The sequence below is a fragment of the Chanos chanos genome, chromosome 6, assembly GCF_902362185.1.
Source record: "Chanos chanos chromosome 6, fChaCha1.1, whole genome shotgun sequence".
Lineage (NCBI taxonomy): Eukaryota > Metazoa > Chordata > Actinopteri > Gonorynchiformes > Chanidae > Chanos > Chanos chanos.
In genome coordinates, this window is record NC_044500.1 from 33,757,135 (window position 1) to 33,784,724 (window position 27,590).

General features: G+C 38.6%; 1 protein-coding gene across 2 annotated transcripts; it reads left to right on the plus strand.

The window, feature by feature from the left end:
* The first annotated feature begins 14,102 nt into the window (after positions 1-14,102).
* On the plus strand, positions 14,103-27,239 carry mmel1 (membrane metallo-endopeptidase-like 1). Of its 2 annotated transcripts, XM_030777784.1 has the most exons (23): positions 14,103-14,259; positions 15,938-15,967; positions 18,004-18,063; positions 18,274-18,435; positions 18,996-19,076; positions 19,245-19,340; positions 20,188-20,306; positions 20,558-20,623; positions 20,716-20,850; positions 21,046-21,135; positions 21,240-21,376; positions 22,631-22,724; positions 22,895-23,023; positions 23,195-23,293; positions 23,451-23,534; positions 23,735-23,838; positions 23,978-24,036; positions 24,854-24,973; positions 25,321-25,454; positions 25,643-25,708; positions 25,828-25,923; positions 26,949-27,025; positions 27,140-27,239. In XM_030777784.1, exons 1-23 carry the CDS (start codon positions 14,103-14,105, stop codon positions 27,237-27,239), a joined length of 2,295 nt encoding a protein of 764 aa, XP_030633644.1. The 2 variants fall into 2 exon arrangements, with proteins under 2 accessions (XP_030633644.1, XP_030633645.1); XM_030777785.1 differs by lacking the exon at positions 15,938-15,967.
* The last annotated feature ends 351 nt before the right edge of the window (positions 27,240-27,590 follow it).

Sequence of the window (27,590 nt, forward strand, 5' to 3'; positions counted from 1 at the left end):
TCAGCAGCGATACGTCGATCGCTCCTACTCGACGTGAGATGATCTCAAATAAGCCGAGCCGCTGAAATGATAGTATTCGTGTTTGGCGCGTCATTGCGTCAACGAGAGGGCGTATTCATGCAAGGATGCAGGGTAATGCACAAGTACAGTAGAATGAAAAAAGCAGCAGCAACAACAACAACAATTGCTTTCAGTAAGTGGACATTAATTCCATTCACACTTACATGTAGGCGAGTGTTTATTTTGTAAAAATCAACATAGATCAACAGCTTATTACGTCTTAAAATATGAATCAACCAATAAGTAGAAAATGAAAAAGGTATTAGACATCAAAATACATACATGTTGGCGTCCAAAGTTACAATCAGGGGTTGTTTGGCATCAGTTGTTCCAATTTAACCATTCACAACATTTTTATATGGATTAGTCATTAGATCATAAAAGCATGCAACGCAATCTTGGATTAAAGTGACGTATGTATACTCACCAGACCTATAAAAACACCATAACACCATTCATTCCAGTGCTATATAAAACTTTCAAATACCACACTGATATGAGACAGGCACCCATACCTCAGAGATAATATTACACACAAACAAAAGAAAGCCTCTATGATGAACCAAACTGGTAAATTATTAGGTCATTATTCATGCAAGCTGTTATGTACAAAGGTTTCCTAACAGTCTATGGCAAAATCAGATGGAGATGAACGTATGTCGTCTTTCAGTATACTGGATGAGTGCCTAGGCGAGGTTTATCTCTGTTTGGACTGAGATTTTGGAAACAGAATGGGACACGTTGAGCAGTTAATCAAACAGCTGGCCTCCAAACATCCAGGTTGTAAGAGGTAGCCTGAGACATAAAACCAGTCCAGTCACATACATAGTCACAAAACAGTAACTTAAGGCTTCACTAGTCTTCAAATACTTTGTTTAGTTGTAAACATGAGTTATGAAGCATGGATGTGCCACTTTGTGGAAAAAAACAATGTGACAGAAAACATGTATGAGGAAATACTTGTCTTCAAATGTTTCCAGAAACCAGCATTTTCATAAATGTCTTTTTTTAGTTTCCTCCTACACTACACTTTAGTATATGCTATCTTCACCAAAGGACAATCCCCAGTAAATGTCACAGCCACAAAGGATCATCTGCTAAGCAGAACAATACACTATAAATAGTGCAAATGTAAGACCAATAGTGCAAATGTAAGACTGGAAACACTTAAATTCTTTATGACATTGTTCAGTCGTTAGACTAAGACATATTACAGTTATTCTTTAAAGAATGAATATTTCTCAAAGTATTCTAAAATTGTACTGAGATGTTTTCATAACTGACCAATATAATGCAATTTCTGAGACATCACAGAGCAAGTGATAGCCATCTGATTCACAGTAAAACAAATCACAAGACTAACCATGTCAGACATTGCAACTGGAACTCCCTGTTATTCATCTAAGGGGAAAGATGTGCCTCACCAAGTGATCATCAGGCTGTGAGTGTACTCCTCCGGATGATGCTGGAGTCATGGAGCTCCGCAGATCTAGGCTACTCATTCGATAGCCTGAGATCAGGGCCGAGTTAGACCATCCAGACAAACAGTGCTGTAGAAGAGACCAGAGCCAAGCTAAAACGGAGTGCTACCAGTGAAATGGTATTTTTGAGAGGTTTTTCCCTCTTCTTCCTCATAACTATCAGGCTTGGATACTCAAGAATGGCAAATCTCAGTGTACATTCAAAGAACAAACTCACCGATGGCAAACCAAGGCTATCAGAGGGATCAAAACTACATCGTCTATGGGCTTTGTAACGATATACTGGCAAAATTGTTGAATGTGGAATGCTCACCCTATGGTAAACAGAAGTTCAAAAGTTAGTTGTCATGGTAACATGTTGTCAAACAGTAGAAAATACAAACCATTTTCCCAGATTAGAGTACAGTCATATATTAGATTAGAGTATTGACTGGGAATTGCATAGCAAATTTGGAACTCTTTTATTTAAGCAACAATGAAAGAAACCACACCTAAATAAACAAAATGGTTAAAAAGGGATCATAGCTCAGTTAGGAATTTCTGTGTTATGACCTGATGAAAGCAGGCTCTTTTTCAGTGTGAGGGTGTTCTGATTTTGGTATCTTGCACACTGAACACACAGTCTCAGGATCCAAAGGAGTGGCAAACAGACGACTATTTATTCGGTAGGAGAATGTACCTAAAGAAAGCAGATGATATTTGTAATGCGCACTTGCACAGCTCCACCTGAGGACCAAAAATATCTATATCATAGTGGCCCAATATAACAGAATTAGCCATGTACAAACAGCTCATACACTTGTGAGTGTCTCCAGTGTCCTCTGACTCCTTGTCCCCTCTAGGCAGTGATGAGGTTAAAAGATCCATAGCATTGGGTAGGCTATTTTAAACAAACAAACAAACAAACAAAAAAGCGTACTCGTACATGGTATGTCATGAAAGGGGTGGCCTGGCTCCACTCACGTAATGCATGGTCTGTTATAAAAAGGTGCGACAATAATTGCCTGACCCTAATGACTGGCTGTGGACACATTCATCCCTGTTGACTTGACGGAAGCTGTGTAGTTCACTGAAAAACTGATCTGAGCGTTCAGTTAGAGAGCTCTCTGCATCAAGGAGGCCTGAGGAGGATGAGAATCAATTCAGGTTTTTAACATCTCACCAAAGTCTACAGACTGAGACATAAATCTAAAATAGATTTAGCAACAATCAATAAATTAATCTCTGTACCAGCTATCCAGTCATAGCCAAGTAATGGTTGCATGTGACATGTTTCTGGTGACGCATCCTTTTCCTGCACAGCAGACTGAAACTTCACTCTCCCCAAATCCCTCTGCAGGAACGAACAGAAGATAAAACTGAGGGACACATACAGTGTTAATGCAGAACTGATCACTTTTGGAGACTTGGTTGGAAATGTGTAAAAATATAAAGCTCACCAGGTAACACAGAAATCAGAAACAAATTGAGCTAACCTGAAATACATCATAGAAATGGGAAATTTACTCCAATTTGGCTGGATGTAGTGCTCCTGCAATCTCACCACTCATTGTCATGATTCAATAGTTGGACCACAAGGTTCAAGTGCTATATAAAATGTGCACTCGAGTAAATTGTCAATGTTCTTCTGAAATTATTACACAAGAACATGGGGAGTCAGACTGTGAGGACCCATAAGCAATCAGCATTATAAGCATAACCCTTGGGGCTCAATACACTAGTAAAGTAGCGCCATCTAGCTATGAAATTTTAAGTACAGTCTGCCTCAAAAAGCATAGTGGTCAGACCACATATCACTTACGTGCAGTCTAAAAAAAATAGCCTAATCTGTAAAGATGAACACTGGAAAATCAGAAGAAGATTTTTCCAGCATAATCTTTTACTGTGATAAAGACCTTTGTAATAACCCATTTGCTATAACTGAGACAGATTTATTCTCCATTGCACTTACTAAAGATACTAGGCTTATGTTTGCTTCAGGGGAAAATGCTTCTATGGTCATAGCCATATGACATGTAGAGCTTAGGCTTATCAATAGATTTTACTGCTTATCTAAGGACAATGGCATTCATATCTGTGTATACTGCTTGGTAGCAGAGTATAAAATACGCCAGGGCTTTTCAATTTCAAATGCAAACGGGCCAGAATTCAAAACCAGACCTTGTTCATGGGTCAGAAATTTATATTTACAAAAACACAGAAACATATTTACAATTATTTATAACCATTTTACTTTACACATATTTACATTTACACATATTTAGCATTTAGAGCTGGTAAAATTAACATGTACTTTTTTAGTCCATCAGTTTTTTTCTTTTCACTGTTTGCAAAGCCATATTTTCTTACCTTGACAACAACTCATAGCTTGCTGTCAGGCAGGTAACAACTTTGTGTGGCAAGCATCATGCTATATATGGCAAAATGTCCCAGTACTGTTATACCAGCATTCACGGAATGCTTCTTGTCCAATAACACTACTCAACCAGAGCTAACTGATTTTCAGTGAGACTGCCCCTGGGCCATTGGAAGTCACTCTTGGGCCAGAACAGGCCTGTGGCCCACCACTTGAACAGGTCTGAAATAACCCTAAGAGACATCTTACTCTGATGTTGAAAAAAAAGAAAGAATGCAATTTAGTTTGATTCCTCACCTTCTTTTCTTCCGCTGACTGAAGGATAGATTTGGGCCTTGTTCTGGACTGTCCAGATGGCCTATCATTTCCTTCGTCCCGCAAAAGACTGCAATACGGTGCATCATCTGCTGTTTGAATTTGTTTGGAAGATGTTTGGGAAATACCGTTAGAAACTCTGGCTCCCTCTGCTGTCTCATATGAGAGAACAAAGAGAATACACAAAAGTGGTCAAATATTGCAAGGGTTTACTGATCGATCCTTTGTTTACTCTCAAACCTTAAGTGCATTTTGAAATGACAGGAACATGCATGACACAGATGAAAATAAACTCCATTTTTCAATTGACGAAGCATTAATGCTGGTAGCTATGCAGACTGTTCTCAACTATCATATGCCATTGCTTTTTAAGGACCTGTTTTAGACATAAGGGTAAACATACAGTTATGTAATGCCGAAGTCTCACCAGGAATGCTTTCCGAGTTCACTGGTACCGAAGGTTTACAAAGTGCAGCTCGGGCAAGACTGGGATGACCTCCAGTCACTGTTACGACAGAATCATCGATGAGTTCTTCATATCTTTTGTTTAGACCCATTCGACATTGTACTTGGTCATTCGTCTCAGTCAACAGTTGGTCATTCGTCTCAGTCAACAGTTCACTCGAGTCCTGATGCTCAACATGAGCGTCATAGGTGGGGTGTATTAAAATCTGTAGTTTTTCACTCTGATACTTCAACTGCAACAAAAGCTCTTTATTTTGCCTCCGCAGCAACTCGAGGCGTTCGAACATTTTAGCTAACTATGTTACCAAACGTGTTATCTCACAAGCTAACGGGTGTTTAATAATAGTGGCTGGTCTTCATATCATACTGGACTACATTAATCAAATTGGGCCACTTATCCATCAGTTACAACAAAACCATGTACTAACACAGTCACACCTTTAGTTCGTTGCTATGCATATGAATATCCAAACAATGCTAGCCAGCCACATAGAGACTGCTAAGTCAACTTGCTATTACTTCCCCAACCCCACTCACTCTACTTGAGTAGACTTGCGCAATACACAATTCTTGACCCAAGTATTTTGCACCCGTATCCTACTGCTAGTGATCCGCTCGTACTGTTATTCGTACTTCAATTTGCGTTCTTCATTGACAGTGTTGTTACTGTAGGGGACTACAGCACTTTGACTTTACCACTCAAGAACCTAGATGCTTTGCAAACCTCTGCGATTGGACAGATATGTGAAACACAGTTTCCCGAAATGCAGCTGTGTGACAATCACCTTAAAGCTACAGACCTATTAAAGAATAATAACAGCAAAACCGGGCAGAAAACGTTTATAATAGAACTTATGTGTTCTCCTATTAATTCTAAGGAAATTGCTCGTCTAAAGCCATGAAGTTTACTTACTGTCAGAGTCTGTGATAAAGGGTATTCAGAGATCATTTGACGACATGGTTAAAAACACACACTAATCTTCATAACCACAATAAAAACAGGCAAATCCTCATATTGATCTACTTTGATAGGAGAGAAGAGAGAAAACTACGCACATACAATGCATTGCATACATAACAATTCAGTATTTCATTTGATTACATCTCCTCTCAAATGTCACACGCTTCAAAAAGAAAGAAAGAAAGACAGAAAGACAGAAAGAAAGAAAGAAAGAAAGAAAGAAAGAAAGAAAGAAAGAAAGAAAGAAAGAAAGAAAGAAGTTGATAAGAAAACATGTAGGAAGGGAAATTATTGCTGACATAATAATCCATGTGGACAGAATGTAGCACAGCACAATCTGAAAATGTTGCACCATTAAACACAAAGCAGTAAGACTATTTGACTTTCTTTCAGTATCATACAGTTTATCAATATTCACATCTTTTGATCACTATCTGTCTTTCAGATGCTCGAATGAATGCAAACACACACACACACACACACACACACTCACACACTCACACACACAAAAGAATATTATGATGCCGCACAGGTCAGTGTTTATTTCTCAGTCTATAAACAAACAGAACTGCATAGATAAATAGATTTCATAGATAAATCTAGATTATGCATGTACATGCACATTTTTTGATTCTGCTCCAAGCTCGTTTTCTGTTTTGAAGAGAAGAAGACAGCTTCACCCAAAGTTAAATGCAGTCCATCCGTAGTGACACTAATCATGGCACTGCAGGTGGTGAAGGGTCATGGCTCTAATGATATGCATGCTCCCCCACTGTGCAGTGCAGAGCTGTGTGAGCACTCTATTACTCTATATTCTGAGCACGTCTCGTTTGCATCTATAGAAGCCAGTCCAATATGATTAGGCTGACCACACCACTGCTGTCCCATTATCATAAACCGGTGCCAGTCATGGAGTCATATCTTCTTGTCCTAATAATTACCCCCCCTCCCACTGTTATGCTCCACAAAATTAGTTCCTGCTGCTAGACTGCTTCATCACACATTAATGTGAGATCATCTACTAAGACCACAGTCCAGGGGTATAAAAACAAACATAAAAAGTACAGGACTTTCTCTCCATACTGTGGTAAATACCTGGGTTTATTTTTATGGACAATAATACTGTGTACAATCCAATGTGATGGTGTTTTGATCTCTTTGTGAAAAAAAAACACATGTTGCAATGGATATTTGCTAATATTACTCTTACTGATTAATTCTGTAATGATTAACACGATCAGCTGTAATAATTTGTGGCACTAAATGGTTAAATGTGCAAATTTTGTTTCTGATTCTGAGTCATAACAATAATGAATCCTTTACTTATCACTGCTCATTCAGTTTTCCAGGGAGCTAAATTACACATGCTGTAAAGGACTGATGGCTGTGTTTATGCAGGTGACACTCAGGACTTGAGGCTTTTCTAGTTGAAACTTTGGACTCAAGATAGACGGGATATGATGAGCATATCTGTGGAGGGAGGGGACAAGTTTTATTGTCTTTTAATATGCCTTATAATGCAAGATTGGTTACGTGTAATTTAAATTTCCTACCTCATTATACACGTCATGATGCAATCCATAGACACCAAATGTGATGTTTTGGAGTAGTCTAGTGATTTCAGTGCTTGAACAAATATAAATGATGCTACAGAAATGTAAACTTCTGAAATTTTTTTGCTAATAAAGTCGATATCACAGTTTGATATGAAGTCATTTATCAGCACAAGGTAAACCCTTTTTGTTTGCTACAAAATGTAATAAATTGTCTTCATCATATCCTTTAGTTGGCTAAAAAACAGTTTCATACAGGTTTCAAGAAACAGTGTTCTCTATAAATAATTTTTCTGACAGTTGAACTCTGTTTATTTTGGATGAGAAACAAGTCTCAATTGGGTGGTGCTCTGGCTCTGCCATTTTTTCAAGGAAGCATTTCCTAAAATAAGGCCACTTAGATAATATTTTTAAAGAATAACATTCAAAATTTAGGGTAAACTATTTACAAGTGCCTCTCGCTGGCTTATTAGTTTGCATGGTCTGAAAGGAAACTGACCAGCTTTCTACCACAGACCGCGAGTGTGTCCAGACTTTGTACAGCAGAGGGCAGTGTTTGGAGGACTCAGGCGGAAATGCAAAATATTACCAACATTACCAAGCCTAACAAAACACACATACACACACACACACACACACACACGCAGAGAGAGAGAGAGAGAGAGAGAGAGAGAAATTCTACAATTAATTATTTATTACCTTGTGAGAAAATGAAAAAAAAAAAGATGTAAAATTCTGCTTTTATAAGATATAACTGACATTTTCAGTTATACAGATGGAAAGGTGATTACACATTAGCGATGTGATTGGTCAAATGGCGGTACCTGTCGGATGAGGAGACTGTCTGGTATTGAAGAGTTAGCAGTCATTCTGATAGTAGGACACTGTTGGGTCGATTGTTCCTGTTAAGCAGCTGATGAAGTAGGGATGCCATTAAGATAAGGAGGATTAGTCCAACACATGACCGGTGCATGAAAGATCCTCATCCTAGCAGTCTAACATGAGGCCACACTGGGCAACAGGACCAAGAGACCTGCAGCCTTCTTGACACTTACTTTTGTGAATTCAGTGAAAGGATAAAGGAGGTGTGTAATGATTGACATCTACAACAGGAGGAGGCTCACTTTTTCACTTACTTATGTAAGTAATCAAAACATGGCTAACCCACCTGAGGAATGATGCTGATGTCGCAATCCAGCTCATGTGTCCTCGTCCCCTGTATGCCTCTGCTTGAACAAGGTTAGAATACAACCTGGGGAACTCACTCAGTTTTCCATATTGCCTTGGTAACAAAGACAATAATAACAGGGTAGTGAGAAACACTCCAGTATAATTATTTCTCTGTGTATCATAATGCATTTCCCAGTAGCACTGTAATATCTGCCTCGCAGAAAGAACATAGCAGGGAGGTACTACCCCATAACCTCTTTTTAAAGTTTGACCTTTTGGAGTCATTTTCATGGCTCTATTAGCTGTTTCTTTATAGGTTTTACTGGTGCTCATACAGACAGCACAACTCTCTGTGTGTTCAGTGTGATGTGAAATTGAGTAAGAATAATCTATATGGAAGTGTGTTAATGATTTTAAAAATATAAGTGTTATTGGTTAGGATAATTTAATGTTTGATCATTCATTCTGCCCTAGGGTGTGTCTTGCTTCCACTATTTCTGTAGGCATGTAGTAGTAGAGTAGATGAGGAAAAAACATTTTTGTGCATTTAGTCAGGACAAAGAAAAATAAGAGGATAAAGTCACATCCAGCAAAATTTCATGTTTTCACATTTTAACTTAGATCTGAGGTTTTAAAAAAGGCATGTGAACAATTACCTTCACCGTACTGCATTCACGTAACTGACCGATCATTATGTTGTTAATCAGATTTAATGAGAAAAATTTGTGAAAAAGAGATTGTAAAAAGAGAAAACTAAAGCATAAACACTGAAAAACACAATGTGAGAGATAAGGCAAATGCATGCGTAGACAAAGGAAATCTTTTGGAAAATGAAGAGAAAAAGACCAAAGTGCATAGAGACAGAAAGAGTAGCATTAGAAAGGTTGGAGGTGAATTACTTCTGAGTGTTGCAATAAAAAAAATGGTCTGTGAGCGAGTGGACTGGGAAAAGATAAAAAATGAGGCCTGAGGCCTCCTCTTGCCTTCATATGTGCCCATGTGAGGCTGAGTTTAAGGTAAAAGTAGGCTGTAAATCTGCAGAGTGGAACACAACATTTAATCACGTCTGGACAGAGTGTCTCAATAAGGCAAGGTCACAACATTACATCCATGAATCTGCCAAGTGTCTGCGGTGTGACTGGTCGCCTGCAGAGGCGACTAGCAGTTTCACACAAGACAGATGGCCTCAACGTGCGTTTCCTCCGAATCCCAGTCAATTCCTCTGGTTTACCTCAGGCCATTACATAACACTGTATATTTATTTAAATTGCATTAGTTCTTTACCCTTATAGTGATAAGTATTTCTTTACAAGGCCTCTACTTCTCAACAGGTCATCTGAATTTCTGGCGATTAGAGATTTTTGTGATATCTCAATTCGAGACATCTAGCGCCATATTGAGGAAGTGAAATGAAAATGTGATTTAAATCTGATGGACGATAAAACTCCTGTTCAATATTTGACCATGTATTAATTTTAAATTCTGTTGTGGGTCATTCCCTGCCAGTGTGCTTCAGTGAATGTCTCAGAATTTATTTAATTTTAAAACACACATTTGTCATCCACATAAATGACAGAATAAGCACTATGAAGGTTCAGTTTGGGTCACTACTTGACTCAAACAATCAGAGTAACATTTCAAGATGTTGATATTCTGGGAACATCGGCAAATCTAAATCGAATAATAATAGACACTATTTTAAATACATGCATTTTAGTGCTCTAGATTGTTTATATGTGAAGAAATTCATCCCATGAAATTCCTTCATGGTAAAATACTTTGCTCACAAAGTTATGAGGCCGCAAAAACTATGACTTCATATAAAATTGAAGATCAAAAATTTGAACTAATGAACCATACTTAAACCACCACAATGGACAGCGGGAAAACAGTAAATACACCTGGACCACTAAATAATCCAGCAGATTGGTATTAGATAAGCAGAGCTGTTAGCTGTTCTTAGAAAAAAATCATCCAGAGTAAGAATTATAGCACAGGCTTTTAGAAACATGTCCTTTAAGGGATGAGTTCCCCCTTAATAGCTTAATTAAAAAGCTTTCAAAGCTTGTTTTTCGAAGCTACTAATCACTGAGACAGTGAAGTATTTACTTGCGGTTTTGAGCAAACACAAACATAAGCAGTCTCACGGAGCACAGCAAATAAATCTCTAATGATTGAACCTGCTCTCTCCAAGCTTGTACACAATTAGATACGTTCTTACCAAGAAGAGCACGGTGCTTTGTCTGAGGCCAGGTGGAGGAGCATCCAAATGACACACCATGAAGGAAATAATCAGCGCCAACTGATACACACACGGCAATCTTATTTCTGCTATGTCGCCTTAGTAACCACGAGAACAACTTAAGGGAGAGAAAAAACTAGAGCAGGGGCATTAGAGACCACAGAATTCATAAGCCAGAGGGTCAGAGAGCATGTAAGGTTTTTTTTCTTTTTTTAACGATTTAAAATGTTACTTGTGCAGACCTGAATTGTGTGAAGATTATGCTCAGTTGTAGTTGGTTAACTTAGTTTCACAAATTAACATAATGAAAAATACTAGACGCATTACACACGAGTCACTAGTGACAATGAAGTCTGTATTTTGTTGAAAGCTGTGTCTAAAATTGCCGTGAATTACAATTCCATTAGCACAATCCTCTGGTCAGTTTACTCTACAAAAATCTGCTTTTGTAAGTGGTCTTTCAGATTGATTCTGCATACAAAACCATATCCTAAATGTTTACAAACAAATAGCAGTTTCATAACTGCAATTATTGTATGTGTGACAATTCATTTTCAGAATGTTTCATATGCTGGCTCCACTGTTATTTTTAGCTTCTGTGGAGACTTGCCAGACATTAATGGACCTTAACCATATGAAATCATCAAAGTGTGTCCCGTACTGTGGGTTAAAGGTTGTTTCCCCTCTATTTTTGTCCTTAGCATTTATCCACTGGAAGTTATCATCAGATAAGTAATGTAGACAGCTGGGCTGAGAGTGGGTCAGCGTCACTGCTGATCACCGGTCATAGTCGGCACCAGTGCCTCCTCCTTGCTCTAATATCGGCTAATTACAGTGGTTAATCAGGCCATTAATGAGTCTGGGCGGCATGCCATTTCAGTTTGACACTGGGAGCAGGGTTTATATTCTCACCAGCCAAGGAGGTGCCTGCCAGCTCCCCAGCAGCATTACTCCACCTGGATGCTGTGTGAACTTTACTGGAGGACCGTAGAAATTAACCTGCTCTCTCTGTTAAGCTTGAACTCATACTGATACAGAGTGAGGTGCAAATGTACTGATGGTACATCTTTATGCTTCATCTTATCTTGCCGTTGACCACCCTAATGTCACATTCTCAAGATATTTAAGAAATGTGAATCCTACATGAGAGTAACATAGAAAAGGGGATGTGGAAAGAAAAAAAAAACAATATATATATTAGAATATCTGAATATTGTTTGGACATTCAACAGATTTTTTCAATATTCTCTCTCTCTCTCTCTCTCTCTCTGTGTGTGTGTTCTGTTCCTGTCTCACATGCCCCTCTTCATTACTTATTACCACTATCACTATCTCACTGGAGCGCATTCTTTCTTTGGCTCCTCCCTCTCTCCATCTTTTCATCTTTTCCTCACTCACTCCCTCATTCTGAGGCACACTGGAACAGACAGTCCCTCTGGCATCCAGTCGCACGCTGCTTCATTTCTCAACACACCAGCTCTGAGTGAGATCTCAGGAGGGGTGTTTGGGAAATTGAAAAGCATCCAGAGAGGACCAGTAAGGATCCACCAGCCATTAAATAAAGGTAAGAAGCCTTAAATTCCTGCATCTCAAACCACATTTCACACATTGCGACAAAAAGAGATACATTTTGAAATCTTGGCAACTGAGAGTCCAGTTTTCGGATGAAGACACCTGTTGCTCATGTGGTCTGTTCGGTCCCCAGGAATTTGTTTCCTTTGCATGTATATGTAAGGGTTAGTAACCTTCTATCATGTGTTTTTCATAAGAAAAAATATCTGTGTATGCGCTGGTCTGAGACTATATCTGCTGTTTGTACTTTACATAGGGTGTTTAAGGAAGTACCAGTCACGGCATAAAGGATTTGCATGTAATCCAAGTGTGGGAATGGGGATCATGGCAAAATTCAAACAGACACAGATTTAACTTAAAAATGAATTGTACTCTCACATGCAAATCCAGGATTTAAACACTGTCTTACTCTGCAGAACTGTTTTCCCAAGAGAGCTGAGAAAATACAGGTTTAACTAGAGATCTTTAGCATGCTTTGGTAATGTCCCTAGATCCTGGCAATTCAGTGAGAGGGTGTATTAATGTTGCCAACAATACTTTTGAAACTGGATTTACAGAAAAGAAGTTTTTAATAGTAGGTAGGAATCAAAAGTAGGTAGGAATCAAAAAATTATTATGAATATCTTTATATTTCAGACTTGTGTGAAAGATGACAGGCTGTATAAAATGAATTTTCATTGCCAGTCTCTCAGTATTAGTGTTTAATCTCTGAAATTTAATACACATTTATTGTACTGAAACCATATTACTTAAAAGTGTGCTACACAAACAAACTGCTAAATTTGCTACACCAAATAAGAAACGAGACATAAACTGTCATTAAATATTTGACAAGTTTTGCATGAGGTTATTCGAGGTCTTCTAAATCTCAACCCAAGATGAAAATCTGTGTGAGATAATCACTGAAAACTTAGCCTTTCATCAACCAAGATAAGCTGTCAACTGTTAAATTTACCCTCAAACTCCCTTTACCTTTACCAGCACACACACACACACACACACACACACACACACACACACGCATGCACACCACACTAATCCATAGCTCCACTGACAGACATGTGCCTATGAGTATTCATCAGTGCAAGTTAATGAACAGAATGCAGGCTAGATTTAGCACCTGCTCCTGACCTAGCCTCAGAGCAACAGGCTGTCCGTCTGAGAAGAGCCATTGTATAAAGCTTAACTTTTGACAGCCGTAAACACATATGTTGATACGACATATCTTAAACAAAAACAATCAATGTGGAGATCAAGTGAGACAGTGGGAGAGAGAGAAAAAAACTGACAAATTTCTGGAACAATGTATTGGTAGAATGCCTTTAGACTAAGCTTCTTACTTAATATTTCAAATTTTGATATTAATCCTTGTTGCCTGAGGGGGGCAGGAGATACCTCCAAAATGACAAACGATATTGACCTTACATCCTTTGGAGCACACAGGTAGTGACACCGATTCCTACAACATTAAACAATGATATAAATTCACTCTTAATCTGTATCCTGGGTCAAAGAGGCTCTTATTGAATCAATTTAACGGCTTGTGAATTCACTGAGCTCCCATACGGGCATACATAAGACATACATCTCTCAGTAAAAATTCTTTGTATCAGGTTAATGGGAGAGGTTTGTGGGGGGAATTTTCGCGACTAAGTCACACCGCTGCCAGTTTCTCTCTCCCCCTCATAAACCAATAACATCTGTTGAACAAAAGCTACCAATTAAGGCTGTATCATATCATTGTGATATGTTCTTAAAGTTTGGCATCACACGCTCTACCAGGACGACACGCACTCAAGGACTAGTCTACACCTGTTTTGCGGCTCCGCTGTACTGCGTTCTCGTGTATTGACGTATATGCACGTTTGGCGGTTGTTATTCCTCTGTGCCCTCCTCTGCTGCTTCACTACTTTTCAGACTCCCAAGAATGGGAAAATCCGAGAGCCAAATGGACATAATGGAGAAATCACCCAAACAAAGAAAATATCGTTGGACATTCACAGAGATCGGTTTGTCCATCCTTCTGTTGCTGATGAGCTGTGCTTTGGGTGGACTAATAGTGCTCTATACAACGGCGCTGAAAGGTAGGACAAGTAATTTTAAGCACTTCTTATAGGTTTTACGACTGTGGCAATTTTTTTTTATTCGTATTGTTATTGAAATTATTGGATATCCATTAAATCACGTTTAAAAATGAAATATTTTTCCTGCATGTGGTTGAAACACTGTTCGTCTCGCCCGGTCTTTAAAACAATATTTATATAAAATAAGTAATATAGGTTGTGCGAAAACATAAACTCAAACATATACCAAGAGTCAGTATCCCCCTAGTAATGCTTTTTTAAGATTTTTTTTTACACCCTTTCGACTTCTGGAGTATTCTGGTGTAGAATTTATTTATAACTTTCTTGCTTGCTAATGTACAGTGGCATGCGGCCAAGGACAGAATTTTCTCTACTATAGTTATAACTAGGTAGTATTGCGTAATAACGAAAAATATGTCGTGATTTCAAGAAAGCGTGTCACACATATTTCGAGTATTTTTCTTTAACGACACTGCATATTATTATTGGGCTATAAGACCGCAAATGATCTTTTAGTTTGAAAATGAACACGTTGCATTTGGTTTCAGTGCATTGTAAAGTAAGTCTTATCTCATTGGTATGTCTCTCAGTCTACAGTTTATGTCCTTCTGCGTCCAAGGATTCTAATACAAAATATATAGAAAAGAATATATAAGACACTAGAATATATATATATATATACATATATATATATATATATATATATATATATATATATATATATATATATATATATATATATATATATATATATTCTATATATATTCACACACACACATACACACACACACACAGTATACACACACACACACACACACACACACACACATATATATATATATATATATATATATATATATATGTGTGTGTGTGTGTGTGTGTGTGTGTGTGTGTTTGTGTGTGTGAATATATATGTATGTATGTATGTATGTATATATATATGTATATATACTAGGAATGACTCACATGGTGTGCTTGGGAATGCTCTTTCAAACAAAGGCTACATTTATGTGGGAGCACTTTAAGGGCAAAAGCAAGGGTATGGTGCACTGTTGACAGGCTAGTCAGTCTAGTCAAATTATCACCAACTTGACATTGCAATTTTTAATGACATAAGGAATCAATAAGGGAAAATAGGGAATGCGTGTAGGTTTTGTTTGGGCTGTTAGCAAACCTTAATTGTAATTAGCAAATTAACAAACCTTTACTAACTAATAAACAAATAAAGCAACACACTGTTTCCAAAGAACGACATACTCAGGGGGAAAAATATGTTCTGAACTTGGCTACATTAAGATACTGTACTAATCAATGTGAGAATAACACAAAATAAATTAAAACTGCCACAATTTTCTTATCCTCATCTGAGATTTTTATAGAAAACCATTGAAATGCAAGAATTTGCTCAGTTGAGCATTTGCTCAGTTATTCAAAGAGTAGGTCATGCGAATACTTCATTGCATGATAGCAATCACTAGCTTACTAAGTTAACGTGTTTTACTGTCCGAAGTATAAGTGTTTGTTGATTGTGAATCTTTAACAGTGATGGAAGAATGTTGGATTTATATGTCAGCTCATCTGTGTTTTTGAACCTGGTACTGCATAAAACAGGCTTATAAACTTATTACATTTTCACAAATCTATTTTTCTAAAGCCTTATTTTCACACTGTTTTGCAGAGCGGTCCAACAGAATTGGAGCATCCAAAGGTACATTTCCAGAAATTGCATATTGATATTTTAAAACCATAATTATAGTGGTATGCTGAAAGACTGTATGTGGGGGGCTTAGAACATAAAGTACTTTTAGACTTAAATATCAGATGGTCTCAACCACTTTTCTTGAGTGAGGGACACTGGGTACTCCGAAAACTTGGTCAAGTATGAATCACACACTGAAACCTTTCCTCTTTGCCAGCTTCATCTGCCTTGTGCTTTGCCATTACAGCTAACTGTAATGTCACAGCTGACAAAGCCAATTCCAGTTCAACAAAATGTAACAGGAGAGGAGTGTGGAGAAACAGACCACCTAGCCAGACTACACCAACTTGGGAATTGGACCCAAGGAAATAGTTTTACTGAAACCACTTGTTCTTTCAGTAAGGAAGTCAAATGTGAAAAAACAGTAAGGAAATGAAAAGAAAGAGAAAAAGAAATAAAGAAATAAAGAGAGGACTCAGTTTTTTAACTGCTGAAGGCATCTGTGAAGGAAACAGTGATTAAACTAGATAGTTGATGGGAGCTCAAGAAACAGTTAAAATAATTTTATTACAATGAATAACAGACGTGTTGAAATAGCAGACTTGAATATTTAAATAAAATATATAATAGTTTTATTCAGTATACCAAATTATAGTGCCGAAGCTTCTACATTAGATTATTTGTACCACTAAGGGGAAAAATGGGCTGAGGACTGTCATGGGGGAGGTGTACTCACCACCAGGGGGATATCCACTTACCTCCATGTGTACTCCTGCCCTGTAACAGCATGTTGGCGCAAAGCAGGTGTGTATGTGCAATTGACATTGGCACACATACAAACAGTGAGGGGATATGCCTCCTCCCTCCAATTAGTATAGTTGGTTTGCCTTTTAAAAACCATGACAAAAAACACAGGTATACAAAGCAGCCTGAACACACCTGAACTTGCTGAGATTAGCCCAACCAATGTAAACTTTCAATGAATAATGGAAGAATAGCTTGTGTGTTAGAGAAATAAAAGGAAATGTACATCAGTGACATGAAATTAATACAGCAGGGACAAAATAGCAAGCAATAAAGACAGGCAACACAGCAGCTAGCAGCTAGCAGACCTAACAATGAAAAACATGAACATTTGTAAGATTTCACCACATTAAAAGTGCTGTCAAATGATGTTAGGTGCCCCAGTGGCAGCCACACCCTACCACAGTAATTTACCTGAGCTAGATATTAATCTCACAGTCCACACCAATAGCCCATGGAAAGAATCTACATGGAATCGGTGCATTAGCAAGTACACAAACCCACTGTGCTAGCCTAAAGTGTTCGCTAATATATTTTAAAATGAGATTACTCTTGTGATAGCTTTGGTGACAAACACCGTGTAACATATGTAACAACAGGCTGCAGTAACAAAGGATTACCTGGGTAAGGAAATACATTTCAGAGGGCATAATATGGTGTCCCACAAATGTCAATAAAATTGCAAACATTACACCTAAAATGGGAAACGCTACTATGTGTGCATGAATGAGAAGGTTGGACACAAAAAAGTAGGATCACTGAGGTAGGAGAGCAGATGACAAGCAAAAAGGATTGAGATAATGGAATACAGAGTTTATGTAGAACTTTGCTTTATTGGTCAAATATTCACAGTGGAGCGAAAACCACAAGAGATGTATTTACCAAAAAACTGTGGGCCTCACTCATAGGTCACAAATAAAAATATTTGTGCATACCTCGTCAGTCAACAAGGTATGCAATACAACTCTGTTACAATTCCCATATATAGTAAAACAACCCTTTCACGATAAAAGTTTTCCAGCTGTGTGTTGTTTTTTCGGGTTGGATTGCCACATAGTATTTAACTGTTGTGCCACAATATTTTTGTTTATGTGGTTTTTCTGCATTGATAGTGCTTCAATATGAAACAGCAGGAAAAAAACACTGCTATTTTAACAAAAAGACACTAAGAATTTTCTTCTAAATTATGAAATTGCTAAGACTTGAAAGGTTGAATCACGCTGTCTTCCACTGCTTTGTAGGGCCACAGCATCGGACTAGCACCAATAATGTGTGCACTACCCCCGAATGTGTCACAGCAGGTGAGTTAGTTTTCACATATCATGCATATATATCTTGTAAGAAATTTAGTGACAAAGTTCATCCAAACACCAGACCACTGTATTTTCAGTGAAGCACTGTCAGCGATGACACGATACGCCGAGGCTGAAATTCTTCTCGTGCTAAATTTCCTGCTGTGGACCTCTGTAGCTTGGCCTTTGTACTAATTTTCTCTGACTTCTGTAATGCAGCTGCCCGACTGCTCCAGAACATGGACACCAGTGTGGAGCCTTGTCAGAACTTCTATCAGTATGCATGTGGAGGGTGGCTGGAACGGCACGTCATACCGGAGACCAGCTCTTTCCACAGCGTGTTTAACATCCTGAGGGACGAGCTAGAGATTGTGCTCAAAGGTTACTAAGATTGTTGACAGAAAGTCTACATCTTATTTCAACATAATTGAATGTTTTCGTGTCAGTGTGTCATAATATGCAGAAATTATACCTTTTGTTTTAGGGAGAATTTGTAGATTAAAATATATTCTCAGAATTAAAAAAAACTGGCATCTAGCAGCAACTTTTTAATTCTCCAATCTCTTGATCTTATATTTGGTGGAAATTCATACTGCAGCATTTACAGTGATAGCTCTTAAGTAGTTCTCTAGCAAATTTAACAGTTAAATTTGTGAATATGTCATTATTTTCTCTGACATGTTTTCCTATTTGTGTTAATGAACAACCTTCATCTTATATCATAATGGATTTCACACGGCTTAGATTATGTCTTTCAAGAATTTTTACCTTTTGCTTTGATAGCTGAGTTGGATGTATAGATAAATGAAAATAAATACCATATTAACTCTATAGAACAAAAGGTGAAACTCTGGAGAGTCCAGTACAGATCATTTTCACAGATATATATTGCAATACATTGCCGAACAAAGTGTTTTTATTGGTGTTTTACTGTCATGCAGGGGTCCTGGAGACTGACAACAAACAGGATCGGGAGGCTTTTAAAAAGGCCAAAACCTTGTATAGGTCCTGCATGAACGAAAGTATGTGGAGCCCACACACATAGTGACGAATCAGTACATTAACACAGAGTTACATTGGATTACCTTGAAACACAAAACCTATTAACTGAGCAAAACCTTTCGTCATTTTCTCAGTCTTGACGTTCATTAAATAGTAATCTCTGCTGATGGCTCTGGTACCGGTTGCAGGTATAATTGAGCAACGTGATTCCCAGCCTCTACTGAAACTCATTGACAGTATTGGAGACTGGCCTGTAGCTTCTGAGGATTGGAACAGCACAGCAGGTACTAGAAACTCCTTCATTTTTTCTCAGAAAGGTAAAAGCATCTTTGGCCAAGCCAGATAGGATAGCCACAAAAAAGCAGTGTCTGTGGAAATGGATAAGGACTAGATTAATATGAGGTTTGTATCAGGTCTGTGGTCGAACAGTAGAGCTGTCAGGTGTTTGGAAGGAGGAGAGCTCTGTGTAGGAGGAGAGCTTAGAGAGAGAAACCTATCAGGATGATTGGCATTGACTTTCATAATAGACCTCTCTGGTCCTGAATGACACCAGCATAATTAAACTTAATGGAGGAGGATAGCTCAAATTAGCCTCCCAGACACACTCATAAACAGGCACAGTCCCCCATGCAAGCACACACACACACACACACACACACACACACACATACACACACGCCCTTTGCTGACTGATTTATCATGTGTACAGTCAATTCCTGAAAGGTAAATGTTGTCATGGTGTGACCACAGCTTCTGTACGGATAAGCAGAGCATCTGATTTATCATAACAGTATTGTCCGTCCCATAAGATAAACAGCAGATAGCAAAGCAATTTAGTCATGGTGTGACCACAGCTTCTGTACGGATAAGCAGAGCATCTGATTTATCATAACAGTATTGTCCGTCCCATAAGATAAACAGCAGATAGCAAAGCAGTTTAGTTGCTTATGGTAATATCGACTAAGTGAAGGGGAAAAATATTTCATTGTAAAAACACCTAAGACTTTAATATAAAATTTACATAAAAATTATTCATCAAGACATAACTTAGTATGTAGAGTACTGTATATCAATCACAGACATCACAGCAGAACTGGTAACAGTGCTGTTTCCTTTCATTCTTCCCTACAGAAGAGGCCTGGAGCCTTGAGGACACTCTAGCTGTTCTCACAGCCCACTACCACAAGAAAGTTCTGCTTGACATGTTTGTGTGGACAGACGACCAGGACTCCAGTCGTCATATCATTTATGTAAAGAAATATAATTTCAGTGTTGAATTGTACCACATTAGTCCTAACAGGAATATTCAACAGTCTCTCTCTTATATCACTTGTGTCCTTTGAAATCTATTTGACATTAAGGATTGCACATAAACCTCATATTCATAATATGGTGTGCAGGATAAATAAACAAATAAATAAATAAATATATTTGAACCATGTCTGCTGTAATCTATTTAGAATTCATTTTAAGAAAGGTAATCCGCTCTGTATTTTCACAGATTGATCAACCAAGCCTTGGAATGCCATCAAGGGATTACTATTTCAATGATGGAAACTACAAAAAGGTAAAAATGGTCCTTTTTGTGACATATGCTCTTCTTTAGTTTAACCATAATTTCATATATCAAAAATGTGCCTCCATCATTCTGCTGCACAGGTGCGAGAAGCTTACCTGCAGTTTATGGTCTCCATGGCGAAGATAGCCCGGGAGGATAGGAACCTGACCCAAGATGATGACCGTGTGTGGGAAGAAATGATGCAAGTGATGGAACTGGAGACAGACATTGCTAACGTGAGTTTCCCTCATGACAGCATGCAGGAACTGTTGAAATGAATACAAAAACCTGTAACAGGATCATGGGAAATTAGTTCATTTCAATAAACTTGGGGATACCAAAGCATGACTAAATGACTGTATGGTGATTACAAGTTCTCTGTGAGGATGATTCTCATATGATGACGTCATCTCTTGGATTTGTGCACTTAGGCTACATCACCTGCAGAAGAGCGGCATGACATCACTGTGCTATATAATAAGATGACTCTGAGAGAAGTACAGGAGAACTTTGGCCTTAACGTGAGTGTACTGCTGAGGAAGTCAAGTGAAAAAAAGGGTTGTAGGGGTTGTGGGTAGCAGATGTTTTTTATTGATAGATGTTTGTATCTGTGAATGGGGGCCAGGGATTTAACTGGACCAGGTTCATGCAAGGTGTCATGTCCACCGTGTCCATTGATGTGCAGCCAGAGGAGCAGGTGGTGATCTATGGCTCTCCTTACTTGGAGAGGCTGGGCGATGTTATTTCCAAACACCAGCGGAGGTGAGTTTCCAAGTCTTGTGGGTGGGAGCGTTGAAAGGAGGTTTTAGTTTCACATGGGTAGTTCACGTTAATTAACAAAATTTTAACACCCTAGTGGTGAGACCCACTGTACAAGACATTTAGTTAAAGATTGTGAATTACAAACGCTTAACAAGCTCTTGTAATTACTATTAAGAATATACTCTCAGTGGCAGACTCTGACAATTGGACGGTGGACAATTCTTGCCACAAACAACCTGTTCTACTAGACAGGCGTCTGGGAGTGGTGCAGGGAAATAAAACATTTGCTCTGTCATGATCCTCAGACAGTATGTGGTTTGTGTTGTGATGCATTATCCCACTATAAGTATGAATGTGATAAAAGGTGAACTGTGGCTATGAAGTGATGCATTTGGTCAGGAACATTGTTTAGATATGCTGTGGTGTTCAAATGCTCCTCAGTTTTCTGTCAAATGACCCAACATTTGCAAGGAAATCACTTACCACCCCATTACACCACCATAAGCTCTTACCATTCTCATTGGACATTATGAGTCTATGGACTCATGTTACTTTTCATGATTTATGATTGTCACATTCTGCTGTTTTCAGCATGGTACAACAGGAACTGGGATTTGTGCAGAGCAAGCAATGTTTTTCCACTTTTCCGTTGTCTAATTTTGGCGAGTATGTTCCCATTGGTGTCGATCCTCTTGTTTGTGGCTGAAAGAAGTAGAGACTGTTGCAGTCATCTGCTGCTCTGTCCCATCCTTGATAAGGATCATTGACTTTTTACACACCACTTTTGTACTATGCAGTTATTTGGCAGTTTGTTGCCAGCCTGCTGAGCACACAAGTCTTGTCATTCTCCTTAGATCTCATTCACCAACAAGCTATTTTTGCCCACAGAGCTGAAATTACAACGATGTTTTTTTGGTTTGAGTAGACATTTCTGTAATACCTTGCACAAAGCTCCAACCATACCCAAAGTTGCCTGGGCCCACTCATTTCCCTAATCTAACATACAGATGCCCTGTAACTGGATGCCTTGATGCCAAAATGCCTCATTTATACAGCAACCGATTGCCATGTGACTCGCTGTCTGTAATAGCCGTCTATTTTCATGAAGGAGGTGGTCTACCTGTTGAAGTGCTCGCTGAGTGTTTGTAAGGAGTTTAGCCAATTGTTGTTCTGGTAAGGATGAATTGTTGATTTGGTGATATATAATAATGTGATATCTGAGTGTGTGATGTGTCTCTATGTTGGCTCTTCAAGGACATTACAGAACTACTTGGCCTGGCTGCTCATCATGGAGAGGGTCAGCGGCCTTAGCCGTCGCTTCAAAGAAGTTCGTGCCCACTACAGAAAGGTCAGTTGTGCAAAGTATGGTTCAGCATGACAGAGACACATGGGAGTTCACACAGCTGCATACTGACTTTTGGGGAAAAAGGAAGAGCGGAGGGGCTTAAGTAACTGATGTCTCAGATATAGAGTTTCCTTATTGCACAAGCAGTACAGATGTACAATGTTTATGCTCAGGCCCTTTACGGCACCACAGTAGAGGAGGCACGCTGGCGGGATTGTGTGCGTTATGTCCAGGGCAACATGGAGAACGCAGTGGGTGCCCTGTATGTGAGAGAGACCTTCGCTGGTGAGAGCAAGCGTATGGTGAGTCCTAATCTTATGTCTGGCATTATGACATATTACTGAGGGGTCGTCCTTTTCCATGTCTCATCATCAGAGTCAGCATCAGCATCACTGAGACACTTAAGCCTGTTCAACTGAGTTTGAACAAGTTTCTGAGCCTGTAGTTAATGTTACTGTCTCTCTATTACTCAGGTCAGTGACCTTATTAGAAAGATTCAGGAGGCATATGTGGAGACCCTGGAGGAGCTGAGCTGGATGGATTCTCAGTCTAAGGAGAAAGCAAGAGAAAAGGTCAGCCATCAGCAAACAAACTCTCTATTATTTGTGAAGAACAGTAAATGAGGTAAATGAGAGTGAACTATGTGGATGTATGTCATCAGAGAGGATGTTTGATTTCTCAGCTTTAGAGGTTCTACTGTGCCGAGTGAATGTTTGTTGGGTGTTGCAGGCAATGGCTATTACAGAGCAGATTGGCTATCCTGACCATATCCTGGAAGATGACAACAATAAGCTGGATCAGGAGTATGCTCATGTATGTAACAACCAGAGAGTGTGATCGCAAAGAGAATATCCATTACAAATCATTACTCCATCATATAAAAATGCCTCAGATATTTGACAACAGGCCAGAGATTATTTGAACATTGAGGGAGATTTTTTTTGTGTTTATGTCTTTGAAAATATGAAAACATTACTGATTATAGCCTATTTACTTGTTTTGTCCTTTCATAGCTAAATTTCAGTCAGGAAAATTACTTTGAAAACATCCTAGAGAACTTGCAGGCCGGTGCTCAGAAAAGTCTGAAGAAGCTTAGGGAACCTGTAGACCCTGACTTGTAAGTCATGAAAAATAAACACGATAAACATGGTCAAAATAGACAAATTTACACACACACACACAAACACACACACACACACACACACACACATTCTTTCTCCCAGTGTGTGTTATAATGTAAATTTTTGTTTTATAAGGTGGATAATCGGTGCAGCTGTGGTAAATGCATTCTATTCACACAACAGGAACCAGATAGGTAAGTATTTCTACAAGAAAATCTGGTGTATGATTATAATTTATTGTACATTGCAAATGTGAGAGCCATATATGCCATACTGAACATGGTGACACTATCATGTTTTAGAAAGTAGGCCCATGGGAGTCAGAGGCGTGAGGTGAACATAGTGTCCATGAGATTATGAATACAGTATCAATTTTCAGCTCAGCTATATCAAGTCTATTATGGATCTATCCTTAATGTAACCCAAGTTTACATAAGAAACCAGGTAGAGAAACCCTTTAAATCAGCTTTGATTTTGGCATGATTTATGAAATGCTGAGTACAGTCCAAACAAAGAAGTCATGCACAGAGTGCTGCTTGGGGTGTTCATTGTCTGAATGCCTTTTTCAGCTCATTGGAAATAATGACTGTAATGCTTGTAATGCTTTTATTGTAGATAATATAAAGCTAGTTTCAGGCTCCACTGCACATAAGCTCAGGCTAAAAGAGATGGGCTTGAGGCACAGAATGCATGCTATTCAGACAGTTAATACATAGATTGCAAAGCTGGGTGATTATGCAGATTTTTCAGCTGGAGTAATTTCCACATAATTACTCTTAGATAGCACATTTTAGTTACCCTGGACATTCTGGGAAACACTTCAGGCTGAATTGCTATGTTAGAGAAAAGGCAGCTGCAAGTGTGATTTTGATGCAGTATTGAGACCTTTTTATCTTAAGTGGCAATACAGTCTTTTGCCCTGAAGCACAGGGGACACCACTCAAGTCTTTACATGTTGGTCACATCCTGCACTACAACACGTACAACATTTCTGCCTGTTTTTGCCCTCAGTGTTTCCTGCTGGAATCCTGCAGCCTCCTTTCTTTAGCGAGAAGCAACTCCAAGCTTTGAACTTCGGGGGCATAGGAATGGTTATTGGACACGAAATTACACATGGCTTTGATGATCATGGTAAGACACTCGCAAGTGTGGGATGTAGTTAAACTATTTTATCAATTTTTTGACGAATAAAGCATTTTCACAAGGTAATGATGTATGATGAAGACAATTTACGAACTGATCACTAGCGAGAAATTTAAATATCACAAGATAATAGTTTTTTGTTCATCAGAAGCATATTGGGATTCAGATGATTCAAAACCAGTTGCTATGCAATAAATATTTGTTTGTTTGTTAACCTGTGTTACAAAAACATAAGAATAACGGCGGTTTGTGAAGTAGGCAAGAAACTGAAGTAGGCAGGTTTGCATTTTTGAAGAATATATTCAACCAAATATGTCCAATGTTTATTGTCCCAGGACGTAATTTTGATAAGGATGGAAACATGCATAACTGGTGGAGCAACTACTCTGCCGAACATTTCAAGGACCAGTCACAGTGTATGGTGCAACAGTATGGCAAATACAACTGGAAGTTAGCAGGAGGGCAAAATGTAAGTCAAGCTGTAATCTGATAAGAATGACAAATAGTAATCCAGAGTAAAATGGGTCAAAGCAGTAACACTGGTTACTCTTATACTCGTTGTTATTTGTCATCTGTGTTCATGTAGAATCATTATATAACTGGGTAACGGGATTGTGTAAGGGTGGATTCTGATGAAACTCTTCCTGTGATTCATAGGTCAGTGGAATTAGTACTTTAGGGGAGAATATTGCTGACAACGGAGGAGTGCGGCAGGCCTATAAGGTGTGTCAGCTTTCCAAAAGCAGATGGATTAATGATTCTGTTTCTCTGTTTATTTTGAACTTTAACAGATGTCTTTTATGTGTGTGTGTGTGTGTATTGATTTGTGTGTATGTCAATAGGCGTATATGAAGTGGGTGGAAAGGGAAGGTGAAGAGCCTCGTCTACCTGGTCTTGACATGGATCACACACAACTCTTCTTTCTAAACTTTGCCCAGGTCAGTGTCAGGAAAAAAATAGATTATCTACTACCCACTAACCAATTGTAGCTTTTTGTTCATTGGGGTTAGAGCGTAATAGTAGCTGAATTACTAATTATTCAATTACTTACACATGTACAAACAAACGGACTAAGTAGAAAATCCTTAGATAAACAAACTGGCAAACAATAGAACAGCTGCTTTCTGTCAAATCCTCTTTGGGACTGCGTCTGTTGTGAAGTGCTGTATTAATCACATGGAAATTAAATACGCCATCTCATCTCATGAAAAATTAGTTGTTTAAACCCCTTGTGATACAATGACAGGAGATAAAATGTGGATCAGGCAAGGTTCATTCGGTGTTCTAATATTTTTAGGGGGAAAAAAATGTAAGTGCCAAGATATTGATGGTTGTGGCTACAAGGCAAATTGCAAAAAAAATTGAGACAGAGATTAAAAACAACTATATTTACAAAATAATTACAAAATAGCCCCACATCAGGACTTTGCTACTCGTTGTCTGCCCAGGGGTCCTGAATAGCAGTCAAAACAGAGCACAGCAAATAGAGATCCAGTGAATTGGGCCTAGATCAAAAGCAGAACAAAACACAATGTCAGATAAGCACAAAGGGCATGCACATTTCCCACTAGATTTGTTATCCCACGTTGCTAGAAATCACATTCATGTCTATGTCAGTCAAAAATGCAACATTCAAATACTTGAAAGGCTGACTGACAAATAATACTTGCCACATGGTTTTCAGAGCGATATCGCAACTATCTTGACTGTATGCCTCCATTTTTCATACTAAATATAAATGTGTGTATGGTACTGTTGAAAGACTGATTCATTAGTCTTTTTGGTTCATTATCTCAAATATATCTGTATATGTATACATGTAAATATATATATATATATGTGTGTGTGTGTGTGTGTTTATTCACTTCTTGTTAAACTTGTAAGCTTGTTACATTTAACTATAATTCTCTGATTATGCTAAATCACTAAGCTTGTGATAATTTGACTTTTTTGCCACCTCCAGGTATGGTGTGGTGCCTGTCGACCTGAATACGCTATTCAGTCCATCAAGACAGACACACACAGTCCACTGGAATACAGGTAGGGCTTTAAGGTGTCTTTACCTGTAATGTAGGCCTCACAACCTGTAGCCCATGTTTTCCACATGATGACGCACTAAGATTGATTTCCTGCTCTGTCTACCACTTTTGGTAGGGTGTTGGGCTCTCTGCAGAATTTTGAAGCATTTTCTGAAGCATTCCAGTGTGAACCAGGGACTCCCATGAATCCAGAAGTGAAGTGTCGGGTTTGGTAGTCCGCATATGCCTGTTCATTGTTTGGTATTTCCTTTTTTCTGACAAAGGCAGCAGTTGGGAGGCATTAATCGCAACCATCATAATGTATTTTACTAATGTCACAGTGCACAGTTGCCTTGGTGTTTTCCTGACAGAGGTTACTTTACATAGTAGAAGTGTGAATCCATATGGACAGGTGTGTGTTGCTGACCATCATGGAGCCCTGTATCATCTCAAAAGTGCAGACTCACTAAACACGCCATGCCCAGTGAGAGTATGGGCATGAAAAAGACACATGCTTCAAGTGTGTTTGTCCACTTAGAGGTATTTGTCTGTGGGTAAATCTTTTGCTTGTTTGCGGGTGATTCAAA

Bases quoted from the DNA above. Each gene is read 5' to 3' on its own strand.
- mmel1 (XM_030777784.1), top strand. From the start codon at position 14,103: ATGGGAAAATCCGAGAGCCAAATGGACATAATGGAGAAATCACCCAAA. The intron at 21,377-22,630 runs GTGAGTTTCCAA...TGGCTCTTCAAG, and splicing joins ATTTCCAAACACCAGCGGAG to GACATTACAGAACTACTTGG. The intron at 27,026-27,139 runs GTAGGGCTTTAA...CACTTTTGGTAG, and splicing joins CACAGTCCACTGGAATACAG to GGTGTTGGGCTCTCTGCAGA.